Below are 15,033 nucleotides of genomic sequence, written 5' to 3'. Positions count from 1 at the left end.
CCCGGCTGTCCCCGCCGCTTCTCTCAGCGCCAGGCCGCGCCCCCGGACCCTCAGCCACGCCCCCCACGCTCACTGCCATTCGCCATTGTAAAGGGCGAGGCCTACTGATTGGCCGTGGGGGGCGGAGTCTTCGAGCACGAAAAAGGGACTGGGCTCTCTGCATGATATAGTGCTCCCAAGCTTGATTTACGCCTGCGTAAAAATTCTGTGTGGGAGGACCTTTAGCCTCGGTTCTACGGGCTCTGGTAAGGCTGGGACGTGAAGTGCCAGCCCCGCAGAGGAGTGCGCATGTGCCGACTCGTCCACCTCCTGGAGGTAGTTGGGGAGTATTTAAAGGGACAGTGTCTCATCAAACTTAATAGCAAGCTTCCCGGGGGAATGAGTCTGTGTGAAAACTCCTCCAGCACGCGTCCTAGAAACAATTAAGTGAGTAAGCGTTTGCATTTTACAAAACGCTTTCCAACTTTTATTTCATTCAATCCTTACCATCCTCTAAGGTGGCGGTTTTACAGATAAGAAAACCATCTTAGAGATAAGAAAGCAAGTTTACAAAGGTTGCTGTGAGTTCATCGCCAAGGAAATCTTTTTTCACCAGTCCTCGCCTGGAATGCCGATCTGGAGATTTACCCAGCCTCCTTTCTCTCTGCATTGGGTCAGGCCTCCAGCTCCTCTGAAAAAAACAATAGTTTTTCTTATCTCTAACCTAAAATTAATAACGAATGGGTTCTAAATCCCTTGAGCAGGGTTCTATTGGTTTTGTACAATTTTTATTTATTTAAAAAAATTTTTTTACATTTTTAAGTAGTTAAAAAAATAGGATTTCATAATACTTGAAAATATCCTGAAATTCACATGTGAGTATCCATAAAGTTTCAGTGGAACGCCCCTACACACACTCGATTAAGTACTGTCTGGGTCCCGCAGCAGAGTTGAGCACTTGGCACAAGGTGGGGGGGGGGCGCGGGCTGCAAAGCCTCAAATAATTATTTTCTGGCCATTTACAGAAAGATTGCCAACTCCTGCTCAACAGGGTTGGTCACCCAAGCCCTCTTACATCATGGGTGACTTAAAGGATACTCACAGGTAATTATAATCCTATTTTAGCCTTACTAGGGAGGTGGACTCTACTGCAGTCTAATGCTGGAAGTCAGCCGGAAGCAAGGGCAGCTGCCCTGGCCTGAGGGGCAGGGACCTGGTTTCCAGTCCTGTGTGGCCTTAGGCAAGTCACTGTTCCTCCAGGAGCCTGTTTGATCCGCTTGTCACCTGGGGTTGGGTTAGTAGGTGGTATAGCTCATTTTCTTGGAAGGGACTAAGGAATAACCTCAAAGAGAATTCGGGGAAGCACTGGGAAGGTTCCATTCAAGGAGGCAGGCTAACAGGAAAATGCTTGTGGAATGAATTAAAAGATCAGCCTTTCCCCATGACAGGCCAGGGGCAGTGTTGTATTCATAACACATGTATTAAGTTGGTAATAATTAAAATGACAGACACCATGAATGGAGCCTGTGTGATGTCCTGGGCCACGGCCTTGTCACTTTCTAGACATTACTTCATTTGCTCTTCAGCACACCCTTGGAGAGGTACTATTGGAGAGATACCTTGGAGAGAGGTACTGTTGGGGAGAGGTACTATTGGAGAGGTGCCTTGGAGAGAGGGCACCTGGGTGGCTCAGTGGGTTGAAGCCTCTGCCTTCGGCTTGGGTCATGATCTCAGGGTCCTGGGATCGAGCCCCGCATTGGGCTCTCTGCTCAGCAGGGAGCCTGCTTCCTCCTCTGCCTCTCTGCCTACTTGTGATTTCTCTCTGTCGAATAAATAAATAAAATTTTAAAAAAATTAAATTTTAACTAATTTAATTAATTAATTAATTAAATTTTATAAATAAATAAATTTATAAATTTATAAATTTAAATTTATATATTTCTATAAAATATAAATTTATATAAATTATACAAATTTAAGTTTATAAATTTATAAATAAATACAATTTATTAATTTATTAATTAAATAAAATTAAAAGAGGTACTATTAAAATCCCCATTTTACAGGAGAGGAAAACTGAGGCCATGCGTCTAAGAGCCTATGGAGCAAGTGAATGAACAAACATCTCTTCTCCCCAAGGCAGTGGGGATGGAAGGGTATATTCTGGAGTCTAGGGAAAGTTGTCTTGATGTCCAGACTAAGAGAGGTGGTCATTCCCCTGCTGTGAGAATGGGGTGCGTCATGCACAAAGCTTGGGAACACAGAGCCATTCCCAGTGCCCAGGCCCCTGATCTGGGGTGGCTGCTGCGTGGACCAGCTTCCCTCCAGTGAGGCTGTACCCACATCTGTGACATAGTGCAGTGTCTGCACCACAGCAGAGGGATAAACAGGACTCAGAGGGGCACAAAAATCTTTCCTGCTGCCTCCCCCAGTGTGCCATGAGATCCACAGAAGACCAACTCCAAAGACATAGTAGTTCCAGAACCTGGCTGGGGCATTGGAGTAGGAGCTGAAAGGGAGAATAAAAAATACAGAGTAAAGAGAATGGTATGTTCTCAGGAGGGAAGGTGGTGTGGGGACCCCCCAGGGATATTTCTGGGATGAAGACCCAGGCCATGGTTCCTCTCCATAGAGATTAAAGGGGGGAGGGTCAGGGTTTATGGAGCTCCTTGGGTGCGTCTCCATATTAGTTTAGGTAGAAACTCAACAGGCGGGGCGCCTGGGTGGCTCAGTGGGTTAAGCCTCTGCCTTCGGCTCAGGTCATCATCTCAGGGTCCTGGGATCGAGCCCCACAACCAGCTCTCTGCTCAGCGGGGAGCCTGTTTCCTTCTCTCTCTCTGCCTGCCTCTCTGCCTACTTGTGATCTCTGTCAAATAAATAAATAAAAATCTTAAGAAAAAAGAAAGAAAGAAACTCAACAGGCGAACGGGGTGCTGGAGACCTCAAGGGCCTTGTGGGGAGGCTCTCCCTTTTCCAGGGATGGTCCACTTAGAAGAAGCCCCTCTGGGAATTCCCTCAGTGGCCTCTGGATAGCTATGGAAGGGATCATGGAAGGTAGTCTGGGGGCTGTGGCTTTTGACTTGGTCCGTGGTGGAAGGCCTAGATTTTGTATTTTGTCTAAATTGTGGTGAAATATACATAACAAATTCTACTATCTTAACCATTTCTAAGTGTGCAATTCAGTAGTGTTAGGGATGTTCACATTGTCGTGCAACCAATATCCAGAACTTTTTCTTTTTCTTTTTTTTTTTTTTTAAGATTTTATTTATTTATTTGACAGAGAGAGATCACAAGTAGGCAGAGAGGCAGGCAGAGAGAGAGGGGGATGCAGGCTTCCTGCTGAGCAGAGAGCCCAATGCGATGCGGGGCTCCATCCCAGGACCCTGGGATCATGACCTGAGCTGAAGGCAGAGGCTTAACCCACTGAGCCACCCAGGCGCCCCCAGAACTTTTTCATCTTGAAAAACCAAAACTCTGTACTCATTAAATGCCAGTGCCAAAATCGGTGAACTGTATAGTATGTGAATGATATCTCAATAATGATGATTTAAAAAAAGAATTTTTACCCAATACCCTCCCCCCCAGGTGACATTGTATCCATTTTGAGACCCAGTTCAAATGCCACTTCTTATAAGAAGTCTTATGTCTTCCACCATTCAGGCCCCCAAATCCTCAAACGGAGCACACCCTTTCTATAAAACATGACCTCTCCACACTCATTCTGGCCTGGAGACCCTCAGAGTTCAGGACACTAGCACCCGGGGAACTGCGGTTGGGGGAGGCTGGAGCTGGTGTCCCCCTGATTCAGGCTGGGAGGTCTGTGGTCCTAGCTTTGTGACCTTGGGCAAAGCCCTTCTCTTGTCTGGGCTGGGGCTGGGGGTCCTCATCTGCCTGGAGGTGGTTCTGTGGGCCTGCTGTCCCCCAGCTTTTTTCTTCAGGGATGTGGGAAAGGCTTCACTTTCTGAGCCTGGGAGGTAGGCCAGGAGAAAATTTATGGGTTTTCATTTGACAGATAAGGACACCAAGGGCCAGGTGGACAAAGCCTGCTGAAGATTTCCAAGCAGGGGGGCTGCTGGCCACCTCTTCAGTCATAGAGCCCTGTACCCCACCTGACTAAACTGTGGCCTTTGCTTTCTGTTGCAAGGTGTAGGTGGGCACTTCTCAGGGAAGATGTCTGGTCACCAAGGCATAAGGCAGGGTAAGAAGACTTTGAAAATGGCCTCAGTGTCCAAGCCTCATTGCCCTTTTCTGCCGCTTGCATGAACCGGTTAGTTGTTCATCCAGGCAAAACTTCTGGATGAAGATTTCACAGTTAGTGTAGGGGGTGGAGTTAAGAGATATAAAGGGTATTGGGGTCCAGGGTCCTAAGAAGGAGGCCCAAGACTGTAGGCTGGCAACATTTGTCCAGAACGCCAAACTCCTGGAATCCCACCTGTACCTTGGATGCCCTGCAGTAGAGTTTTGAACAAGAGATCCCACTGTCACATCATAGGGCCCAGTAGGGCTAAGGGTCTGTCCGGGGAGGCCAGCTTGCCTGGGGTGGGGGGGATGACAGTGCCAGGGAGTACCTCCTACTTGGATGCTTTGCCATTCCAAGGCTGGCCCTTTAAACCCCAGACCATGATGTCACCATAGACAGCAAGGGATGGGAGGGGGACTGCAGGCCTGAGGGCGGACTGCATTTCCCAGCAGTCTTGGGTACACCACACCTCTCCCAGCAGGCACTGGCTCACTGCAGAATATTAACCAGTTCCGTGCCCGTTTTCAACTGGGTTCTGGTGTCCGGCCATTCCGGGGGTAAGGGTGGGATTTCCCAGTGGGTGGGATGCCTGAGGCACAGATGAAGCAGGTCACATCTTTGGGCCTGGTATAGGATTGGGCCTCTTTCCTGCCAGGGTCCTGGCATCACTCCCAGCTTCCTGGTGCAGACTCCCGAGTCCTCTCTTCCGGTGCAGTCTCCTTCCTAGAACGCAGGAGCCTAGCCCCAGTTGGACCCCATCCCATTCTGCTTAAGCTTTGACCCCAGGCTCCTGCAGGGGTTACCCCTGGTCTGGCAGGACCCTTTAAGCCCTGCGGGGACTACATTTCCCAGCGGCCCCGGGAATTTCCTGACGCAGCGCCCCCCTCCCTCCCTACCCACCCCCCCCAGCCCTCGGGGAGGTGCGGGCCGGGCGGGGGGAGGTGACTTGATGTCATCCTGAGCAGCTGGGCGGCGGGTGCCGGTGCGCACAGAGCCGGGGTTCCCGCGGCGCAGCGCGGCGCTGGGTCGGGTCCCAAGACTTGAGGAGAGGTCCACACGCTGCCGGGGTAGCCCAGAGCGCGCTGACCGCCCGCACCCCGACCTGGGACTGAGCTGGGGGGCATGCTCCGGCTCTCCCGGAGCCAGAGAGAGAACCCAGGAGCGCCGCCACCCAGAGCCAGCGCCCGGAGCGAAACCGCTGTGAGGGAGACCTGAACAGCCTACCCCTCCCCACTCGCAGCCCCCGGTGGTCGGGGACAGAAGTCGGGGCTTCTGAGAAGTGAGTGTCCCCCACCAGGAGGCAGATGAGATTTGGGGGACGAGGAAGGAGGAGCTGAGGTAGAGGAGCTTGCCAGATTTTAGAAGGGAGGGGTGGCGTGGGGAGAGAGCCCCCATTCTTGGGGAAGTCTCTGGTGGCCTGGATTAGTGGAGCAGAAGGGGGCCCCATTCTGTTAGGGGCCAGGGATAAGAATGGGGTTCCCCATTCTACATAGGGGCTGGTGTGGGCGATAGGCCCCATCCCAGGAGGGGTTGTTTTGGAGCCTGGGATCTTTCCATCTGGCAGAAGGGCGGGACATGCTCCTTCTGGAAGGGGCTGCACCTGTATTTAGGATCTGGGTGAGGAGGGAAACGAAGACTTGAGCACTCGGACTTGGGCAGCCCCACACACTGTCTTTCCTGGAAGAACTGACAGGCTCTCTCTGTTTCTCTTGCTGGTCTCTCTGCCCTGACTTCATTTTCAAAAGAGCCAGGGTGAGAACCCTCACTGGACTCTTCGGGACCCCCAGGAAGGACCTGAGGCCTGAGCCATCCTCCTCTCTACTCGGCCTGCCCCCCAGGACTGGGCAGTTGCCGAAGGCCCTGGGGGGGGGCCCGGACTGTGGTTGTGCCCCCCCCCCAGGATGGGCCCAAGTTAGTCAGCCTCACCCCATTCGGCATCCTCCAGGCCCAGAGGGAACCCCGGGGGCTCTGAAAGCTTGACCCACCACCTGGCTGCCATGGAGACAAAGCTGCCCCCCGCAAGCACCCCCACCAGCCCTTCTTCCCCAGGGCTGTCGCCCGTGCCCCCACCCGACAAGGTGGATGGCTTCTCCCGCCGTTCCCTCCGCAGGGCCCGGCCCCGGCGCTCCCACAGCTCCTCTCAGTTCCGCTATCAGAGCAACCAGCAAGAGCTCACTCCGCTGCCCCTGCTCAAAGGTGAGCCCTGCTGCTGGCTGCCAGGGTCCCTGAGCCTGACGGTGGGCAAGCAAGACTGCAGCGGGTAGTGACAGGCAGCTGGCAGCTGTGGTTAGAGGGTTTAGATGGCACCTTCCAGGCGAGGGACTCCACCACTGGAGATGACCCCCACCCCCCAGCCCTCCAGCCCTCTCTGCTGACGCATGGCCTGACTGGCCTGTCATCCTTGGAGGTGGGGCATCTGGAAGTGGCGCCACCCTGGGGGGCAGACCAGGGCCAAGGGTGGGGCCCATAGCCTGGGTTCCAGGAGGCCACAGCTAGGGTCCTGGAGCAGGTGCTCAGCCTGGCTCCCCATGATCACCGTGTAGTCTCCCCACCGCTGGGCCACAGGGCCCCGACTGGCTGAGCCAGGGAGCACCCAAGAGATCCTCAGCCCCCACCGTCCTCCTCCTTCCTGATTCTTAGAACGGAGTGCCAGCTGGGAGAGGAAGGCATGGCGGTTTCAGGCACCTGTGGAAAGCCCAGGCTTCCAGGGTCCCTTCCCTGGCTCTGAGTCAGGCCATCATGCCGTCCGCGCCTGGGTTAGGAGGGAGAGATGCCGCTCCCTTACCCTGCAGGAATGGAGGGTGGGACGGGAGTCGTTTGCTCCCTGCAGAGAGTGGGGGACGACACAAGAGCAGGGGGTCCGGGGGCAGGGGAGGCCGCTCTGTGGCTTCGGAGGGCACGCCAAAGCCCGGAGCTGTGGTAACTGGGGCACAGGCTCAGCCCCCTCCCTTCTCCCCAGATGTGCCAGCCTCTGAGCTGCATGAGCTGTTGAGCCGGAAGCTGGCCCAGTGTGGGGTGATGTTTGACTTTTTGGACTGTGTGGCTGACCTGAAGGGGAAGGAGGTGAAGCGGGCGGCACTCAATGAGCTGGTGGAGTGTGTGGGGAGCACCCGGGGGGTCCTCATTGAGCCTGTCTACCCAGACATCATCCGCATGGTAAGGCCTGGCCCCTGACCTCTGGGGGAGGGCTGGGGGGACATGGAACCCTACTGACCTGCTTCTGCAAAGACTAACCCGCCACTACCGGTCCCCCAGCCCCACTGTGCCTCCCTCAGTGCCTCCTGGGCCTGACCCACCATGCACTTTGACTTATGCCCTCCCGAGGCCCGGTGTGCCCTCCCACCACGTCCCTTATTGCCATGGCCTGGCTCAGGCGCTGCCTCTTCCACGGAGTTTCTTAATGTTCGAGCTAGAAATCTCCTTTGTGCTGACTAGAATGTCCCTAGACCTTGCCGCTTAACATCTTGTCTTCCCCGCTGGACTGTGCCCACTAGAGAGCAGGGATGTGTCTTGTTTATTTCTGGATCCCCAGCCCCCTGCCCAGGCCTTCCGTGAGGCAGGCGCTGAGGCTCATTAGAACTCTGGATAGGGGACCTCCTGGCTCCTGCCTCCGAGGGCTCTTCCTAAAAGAACCCTGTCCCTGCCCTTCAGATCTCAGTGAATATCTTCCGGACCCTACCACCCAGTGAGAACCCTGAATTTGATCCTGAAGAGGATGAACCCAACCTGGAGCCTTCTTGGCCACATCTCCAGGTATGGGGGCTGGGGAAGGCAGGAAGCTGAGTTTCGGTAGAGGGGAGAGGGTCTCCTATTCTGGCAGAGAGGGGGCCGTAGGGCCGGGGGAAGAGGGAGGCTGTTCCTGAACTCACCTTTTTGTCTGTCCCCTCTCCCAGCTGGTGTATGAGTTTTTCCTGCGTTTCCTGGAGAGCCCAGACTTCCAGCCCTCCGTGGCCAAGAGATATGTGGATCAAAAGTTTGTGCTGATGGTGAAGTGGGGAGCCCAGGCTGGGTGGTGCCATGGGACAGGGGCAGGCTCTCTGAGGGGTGTGGGGACAGGATGGAAGCAGCCTGGGCTTGGGCTCCCCCCTGACCCCTGACCCTGGGTCCCCTAGCTCCTGGAGCTATTTGATAGTGAGGACCCCCGGGAGCGCGAGTACCTCAAGACCATCCTGCACAGGGTCTATGGCAAGTTCCTGGGGCTCCGGGCCTACATCCGCAAACAGTGCAGCCACATCTTCCTCCGGTGGGTGCCTGCTGCCTGCCCCGCTGAGACCTGGGGAGGGAGGGGAGCTACAGGGGAGAAGAGGGAGGCAGAGTCTCCCGTGAGGTCAGCAGGGAAAGGGTATTTATTTCCATTTTACAGATGAGGAAATACGGACTGAGGGAGATGAATTGGTTTGCAGGGACTAGGTCAGTCCTGGGAGCCGAGGGTCAAATCTTCTGACCTTTATTGTGGCCAAGCCATAAAGACCCAAGTAAAGAGCTTGTTTCTGCAAATATGGATGGAGCAACAGTGCCCACTGGGGTTAGGGGCCCACATGGCCTTGTAGTTGAGATTGGCTTTGGAGCTCAGTGGCCTGTCTGATGTTGGTTCAAATGTTTAGGTGAACGTGGGCACATTATTTAAGTTCTCTCATCTCTAAAATGGGAATGATAGCTCTACTCACCCAGGGATGGTCATCAGGGTGAAATGAGACAATGTGTCCAAAGCACACAGGATGTAGCTCTTTGACCAAGGCTGGGAATCTGAAACATTAGCTCTTAGGGCATTGGCTACAAAATATCCGAGACCGGATGTCCTCCAGGAGCTCCGGGTCCATCAGATCCCCGGCTTATTAACCTTGGGGCAGGAGTCGTTGAACTGCTGAGCCTCGATTTCTTCATCTATATAATGGATCTAATAAACCCTATCTCGCAGGATAATTTTGAGAAGTACGTAGCACAGAGTAGACACTTGAAGTGTTTGTCATTCTTTCGGTTGAAAGGCATGAAAGTGAAGGATGCAAGCTAGGGGCCCGCTGACTGGATGGGGTCCCGAAAATGAGAGTTAGGGTCTGGGGGAGAAAGAGGCAAGTTGGAATGCCTCATAGAAGAGAGGTTTGAGCACCAGTGCCTGGGCTGAGGAGGGGGATTCAGAGGTGGGTGTGGATTTCGGTGGGGCCTGGTTTGGGAAGGGAGCACAGCCTCTGGGTTGGGAGAGAGTCAGATTAGTGTACAGGGTGGGGGCGGCAGGCACGATGGCTGAGGGGGGCGCTGGGCCGACTCTAATTGCTCTGAACCCTTCCGCAACCTCCCCTTCTTCTCACAGGTTCATCTATGAACTCGAGCACTTCAATGGTGTGGCCGAGCTGCTAGAGATCTTAGGAAGGTGACTCTCTGGGCCTCGGCTGGAGCCTTAGGATTCTGGGAGGAGAGACAGAGGCCGGGTCATCTGAGCCCTCCTCCTCTCTTCCCCCTCCACAGCATCATCAATGGCTTTGCGCTGCCCTTGAAGACCGAGCACAAGCAGTTCCTGGTCCGGGTCCTGATTCCCCTACACTCTGTCAAGTCACTCTCTGTGTTTCACGCCCAGGTAAGGCCCAGGCCTGGCCCTGCCACAGGAGAGACATCCTGGCAGAGTCAGGGCAGCCGTGGGGTCAGCCCGACACTCCACTCCGCCCACACTAAGTCATGAGCTCCTGGGGTCTTCCCTTACCTTTTTCTTTGCCAATTCTGTTCCGTCTACCGTAGAGAATTTCCACGACACTTTAAGGCTGGTGTCAGACGTCCGCTTTGTGAAGCCTTCCCAGTGCTTTCCCTCCCGACCTGCCCTAGGCAGGATTAAACTCTTCTCTTTCCATATTCCCATAGATTGTGATGTAGATTTCAATGATGGAAACTTTTGCGACATTTATAAGGGCTCTTTTGGTGCCTTTTCCCCCTGGAAGAACATGGTTGTGTCCCCGCACACAGAGCATGATGCTCGGCCCATCCTAGGTGGTGGGTCAGTAAATGCTTGGTGAACGAGAAAGGAGACGAGGTAAGGGAGCAAACATCTGGCGTCCGGTCACAGTCCTTTCCTGACCCCAGTCTTCTTTCTCCCCCCAATCCCCACCCCCCTCAGCTGGCATACTGTGTGGTGCAGTTCCTGGAGAAGGACGCCACCTTGACAGAGCACGTGAGTACCTCTGGGGGGAAAGGCCGGCCGCACCCCTGCAGGTCTGACTCTTTTCTGCCTCAACTCCCACAGGTGATCCGGGGGCTGCTCAAATACTGGCCAAAGACCTGTACGCAGAAAGAGGTATGAGGAAGGGCTCTGATGTCCCCCGGAGCGGGGTTTGGGGGGGAGCCCGGTTCCGGAGGGTGGTCACATGTGGGTGGGGGGAGATGGGAACTGCGATCTCCTGTGTCCCGAACCCCAGGTGATGTTTCTGGGGGAGATGGAAGAGATTCTTGATGTCATTGAGCCCTCCCAGTTTGTGAAGATCCAGGAGCCCCTCTTCAAGCAGGTGGCCCGCTGTGTGTCCAGCCCCCATTTCCAGGTATGGGGTGGGAACAGGTAGAGGTGGGATCCGGGGTACGGACTAGGAGGGATGGCCAGTTGACCTAACACAGCTTCCTCCAATCTCAGTTTCTCCTCTGGACCCACCAGGGTCGGATAACGGGGAGATAACTGGACTTCAGGTCGGGAGACCTAGGGTCAGGCCTCAGCCCTTTAACCCCACGGGCTAAAGGTCCCAGGCCATCATTTGCCACTCGAATCTGATGACGTTTCCTCATCTGTGGGGTGGACCACAGTAGTCTCTTCACAAGGTAGTGATGAGGACTGAGGAGAGTGTGGTGCCAACCTGTCTGGTAAACTCAAGTGTGTTCCAAAATGGCTTGTTATCCCCGCCCCCCTCTTGGTGGCTTTTGATGTCGTGAGTCCCACTCCAGCGCCCAGCCAGGCAGTCCCACCTCCTCAGGCTGGTTGGAATTGCTCTTTTCCTGCACGTGTGTGCAGACTTTCGCCCATTTGTCTGTGCCTTAACCTGGTGAAAGTCAAGTCTTCCTCACAGGGACTCTGGCATTGAAGTTTATTAAAGCCCTCGTGTGATTCTTACAACAGCTCTGGGGAGAGAGCTATTAATAGCCCCATTTTACAGTTGAGAAGACTGAGGCTGAGAGGTTAAAGGCCTCACCCTAGGTCATCTGTCCAGTGTGTAGCAGAACTAGGATTCAACCCTGAGTGGTGGACTCCAAATCCAGTGCTCTTTTGTCTTCACTACATTGTCTTCTCCAGTGGGTCAGATGAGCCCTGAGGATTGGGTGTGTGGAGGGTGGGGCACCCTGGGTTTGGTGGGTAGGGGTGGATACCAGGCCTCGCACCTGCAGGGAAGCCACTGCCAGGCGCCCACTCTGCCACCTTGCTGTCCCAGGTTGCAGAGCGGGCTCTGTACTTCTGGAACAATGAGTATATCCTGAGCCTCATTGAGGACAACTGCCACACTGTGCTGCCTGCTGTGTTTGGGACCCTCTACCAAGTCTCTAAGGAACACTGGAATCAGTGAGTGCCTAGGCCTTGACCTAACCCACAGAAGCTGGGTCCAGGGCCGGCCGGTCCAGACCCGGGAGGGTCGGGACTGGGGAAAGGGGCAGGCTGAGAGCAGCGCCTGTGCTGTTCAGAGCTGCGTGTGTGTTTGGGGAACGGGTAGGCAGAGTGCTAGGGAGGGAGATGGTGCTGAACTGAAGCTGTCCCCTTTTCCTCACCCCTCCCCGGACCCTGCCAAGAACCATTGTGTCTCTGATCTACAACGTGCTCAAGACGTTCATGGAGATGAATGGAAAGCTGTTTGATGAGCTCACAGCCTCCTACAAGCTAGAAAAGCAGCAGTGAGTGTTGGGCTGCGCATGGGGGGAGAGGGGAAAAGCAGAATGGAGCCGGCTCCTTGTGGCTGGAAGGAGCCTAGGAGGATGGCCGCACATCCTGTGCGATCAGTGTTTGGGCTCTGCCTGGGTTCCTGCTGGGCCGTCCGTGCCCAGCTCCCCCGTGCACCCTCCAGTCGTGTTCCCAAGTCGTCTTCCAGGTCGGGAGCTTCCTCCCCTTCAGCTCCATGACCACAGGCTGGGGCCTGTTTCCCAGTGCTCTCTTCCCTAAGTGGAAGGTCCCATACAGTCCCTTCATAGTTGGGTGGTGGTGAGCGAGGCTGGAAGGTGGGTGGGCTCGGGTAGGGGAGCTGCCTCACCCTCTCTCCTCAGGGAGCAGCAGAAGGCCCGGGAGCGTCAGGAGCTATGGCAAGGCCTGGAGGAGCTACGGCTACGCCGGTTACAGGGGACCCAAGGGGCCAAAGAGGCACCCCTCCAACGGCTTACACCCCAGGTGGCCACCAGCGGGGGTCAGAGCTAGAGATCCCCTAGGAGGGGAGGAGCTAAATCCAGAGCTGTCAGTCCCTCCATCCCCTCTCCTACCCGGGGGCCTAGAGAGACGCGCACCTACCCCTGGCCTTGCCAGAGTGGGCTCGGAGGGCTCCCTGCCTGGCCCAGCGTGGGCAGCTTTCACTGTGGGGGAGGAGGAGAGGAGATGGTGGTCCTGGCAACAGAACTCTCAGGCCTTTGTGGCAGGACTTGACCAGGGCAGGCTTGGCCAGGAGGCTGCCGCTGGGGACTGCACCTGCCCCGCAAAGCTGGGCTCCAGACTGCAGGCAGGTTCTCCCCCTGCTCCTGCCTAGAGCAAGGGGACTCAGCCCCTCGCCTGCCCCGCCTCGTGCCAGCACGAGGTCCTTCCTCGCCCTACCATGGGATCCATGGTTTATTTATTCTCCCCAGCTCACCCCCGACACATGCCCCTGGGGCATCCTCTTTCCCTCCTCTCCCTCACCCTGTACTTCCTGGTCCCCTTTTTATTTATTGGGCAGGGGGAGGGGTGAGGGCATAGGCAGAAGAGATTCCCCGTGTCCTAGGGTGGGGGGTGGTGTCACAGTTAACCATGGTCTGTCCCCCTTCCCCTGGCTGGGGGTAGACTTAATAAAGAGAGAAACTTGAGAACTGCTTGCTTTATTTAGGGGTAGGGACAAAGAGCGGAGTGAAATGATGACAGGCTGGTTAGGAGGCCAGGCCGAGGCAGGGGAGAGGCCCAAATTGCCCTCTTCTCTCGAGGTGACAATCACAGAATCTTAAGAGAGCTGGCTGGACCTGTTGTCCTCAAGGAGGCTCAGGATATAGGGGATATACTCCAGCTCAGACCCTCTGACCAAGGCGAAGGAAGAAGGGAGAGAACGGGCTAGTAGCGCGAGAGGCGACACATGTCACACTGGCAGGTCCTGGCCGTGAAGATCTCCAGCTCCTCCCTCCGGTCCCCCCCACACTGCAGCTGCACCTTTACCTGTGGGGGAGGGGACGCGTGTTCCACTCATGTGGCCATCCGTTCCGTCCATTCCTGGGCCATCTTGCTCCCCGTGTCCTCTGTCTCTCCCCACCCCCAAAGAGCCACGACTGGGCTAGGCCCCCTCACCTTCCTCAGGCCACTGATGGTACAGCACTGAGAGACCGAGGTCACGTTATGTCGATAGCCACTGGCCACCAGCACGGAGTACCGGGAAGGGAAGGCGCTAGACTCACAGTGGCCCACACAGGCCTGTGCCACATGGGAGCCCTGGCAGGTGCCTTGGCGGTCACTTCGCACTGTCACATTGAAGGCTAGAAGGAGATAGGCGGGTGGCAGACAGGGCCTTTGTGAAGGCTCGCCTAGCTCCTGTCGCCGGAACCTCAGGGTGGGTGCTGCCCGCCCTTCGGTCCCGGGCATTAGCTCTCTGCTCCCACCCAGCTGTCTGTTCCCAGGGTTACTCACGGTGCAGGTGGCAGCCTGGGATGGGTGCCTGGCGACCCCAACCTTCCGTCACCGCCAGGACCAGCAGGCAGAGGAGCAGCGTTTGGGGGGCTGCCATGGGGATCTGAAACAGCGGGTAGAGAGCGGTCTCTAGATAAGTGTGCAGGTGGGAGGGCCAGTCCTTTACTGTGTGCCTGCAGGTGAAGGAGCCAGAGTTGGGCTGGTTTTCCTGACTGGGGTGAGGCAAGCCCGGGAGCAGGGCTGTCTTTTCCTCTATCTGCCTTTGGGTGCATGGGCGTGAGTGTGAGCAGCTGTCAGCCCACTGCAGTGATTCTCCCCCGGAATCTCTTCTACCATCTGGAGCACAAACATCGGCCTCCCCTCCATCTGCCCCATCTGCAGGCCCCAGGCCCTCCCGGGGCTCCAGCTGCCTCAGGGGGCTTACCACGTCCGAGGCCCAGGCACTGAGTGGCTGGCCGAATGGGTTCCTCAGGTCTTCCGCCGGTCTCCGGACGGTGCGGCTCTCTGGATCTTTATTTGCCGGCATCTGGAGCCACGCCCTCTTGGGGATCAGCTTACAGGCCTGCCTCCCAGGCGGAGGCCGCAGAGCAATCCCACCTGGGACACCCAGCTCTTCTCCGAGGTGTGGTCCTCAGAGAGTGGCTTCTGCGGCTTTCTGCGGCCCGAGGCCCAGGGCTGGGGGAAGTGAGATGTGGAGAAAAGCCCGGCAGCTGGTGGAGTGGGCAGCTTGTATGCAGTTGGGGAGAGAGGGATCAAGCCTGGGCTGAGTTGTGGCCGCCAGGGTTCTTCTCTGCTGCGTGACTTTGGGCAAGACACTCCCCCGTTCGGGGCCTTACCACCCCAACCCTAGAGCTACTAAACTCATCCTTGCTCGTCCCTTATCCACTGCACAGGAAAAGGGTTGGGAGGATGTTTTTAAGGACAAAAGAACTGACACTAGTAAGGGGCTCCCGAAATACGCTGGGAGGCAGAACTGGGGAGATGGGGGGTTCTAAGTCATTTTCAGAGC

The 15,033-nt window shown here is 55.9% G+C and overlaps 2 protein-coding genes across 4 annotated transcripts; one reads left to right on the top strand and one right to left on the bottom strand.

The window, feature by feature from the left end:
* The first annotated feature begins 4,858 nt into the window (after positions 1 to 4,858).
* Positions 4,859 to 13,218, top strand: PPP2R5B (protein phosphatase 2 regulatory subunit B'beta). Of its 3 annotated transcripts, XM_080817248.1 has the most exons (14): positions 4,859 to 5,498; positions 5,965 to 6,415; positions 7,179 to 7,375; positions 7,871 to 7,972; positions 8,113 to 8,205; positions 8,332 to 8,462; positions 9,528 to 9,587; positions 9,683 to 9,791; positions 10,323 to 10,376; positions 10,449 to 10,499; positions 10,621 to 10,740; positions 11,617 to 11,744; positions 11,969 to 12,070; positions 12,437 to 13,218. In XM_080817248.1, the coding sequence occupies exons 2-14, from the start codon at positions 6,217 to 6,219 to the stop codon at positions 12,582 to 12,584; spliced, it is 1,494 nt and encodes a 497-aa protein (XP_080673374.1). In that variant the 5' UTR covers positions 4,859 to 5,498; positions 5,965 to 6,216; the 3' UTR covers positions 12,585 to 13,218. The 3 variants fall into 3 exon arrangements, with proteins under 3 accessions (XP_080673374.1, XP_080673372.1, XP_080673373.1); XM_080817246.1 differs by having other exon boundaries at positions 10,323 to 10,499; XM_080817247.1 differs by lacking the exon at positions 4,859 to 5,498 and having other exon boundaries at positions 5,857 to 6,415; positions 10,323 to 10,499.
* Positions 13,218 to 14,697, bottom strand: GPHA2 (glycoprotein hormone subunit alpha 2). The gene is made up of 4 exons (XM_080817334.1): positions 14,449 to 14,697; positions 14,025 to 14,127; positions 13,689 to 13,873; positions 13,218 to 13,559 (listed from the first exon to the last, which is right to left on the bottom strand). The coding sequence occupies exons 1-4, from the start codon at positions 14,548 to 14,550 to the stop codon at positions 13,458 to 13,460; spliced, it is 492 nt and encodes a 163-aa protein (XP_080673460.1). The 5' UTR covers positions 14,551 to 14,697; the 3' UTR covers positions 13,218 to 13,457.
* Positions 14,698 to 15,033: the final 336 nt, after the last annotated feature.

This window comes from Martes martes, assembly GCF_963455335.1.
Source record: "Martes martes genome assembly, chromosome: 10".
NCBI classification, from domain to species: domain Eukaryota; kingdom Metazoa; phylum Chordata; class Mammalia; order Carnivora; family Mustelidae; genus Martes; species Martes martes.
The sequence above is the reverse complement of the archived record's forward strand: the minus strand, read 5'-3'. Positions and strand labels throughout refer to the sequence as shown.

Coding starts and splice junctions, on each gene's coding strand:
- PPP2R5B (XM_080817246.1), top strand. CDS start 6,217: ATGGAGACAAAGCTGCCCCCCGCAAGCACCCCCACCAGCCCTTCTTCC. Junction 10,500..10,620: donor AGACCTGTACGCAGAAAGAG/GTATGAGGAAGG, acceptor CCCGAACCCCAG/GTGATGTTTCTGGGGGAGAT. Junction 12,071..12,436: donor TACAAGCTAGAAAAGCAGCA/GTGAGTGTTGGG, acceptor CTCTCTCCTCAG/GGAGCAGCAGAAGGCCCGGG.
- GPHA2 (XM_080817334.1), bottom strand. CDS start 14,550: ATGCCGGCAAATAAAGATCCAGAGAGCCGCACCGTCCGGAGACCGGCG. Junction 14,128..14,448: donor GTGCCTGGGCCTCGGACGTG/GTAAGCCCCCTG, acceptor CCGCTGTTTCAG/ATCCCCATGGCAGCCCCCCA. Junction 13,560..13,688: donor CCATCAGTGGCCTGAGGAAG/GTGAGGGGGCCT, acceptor CCTCCCCCACAG/GTAAAGGTGCAGCTGCAGTG.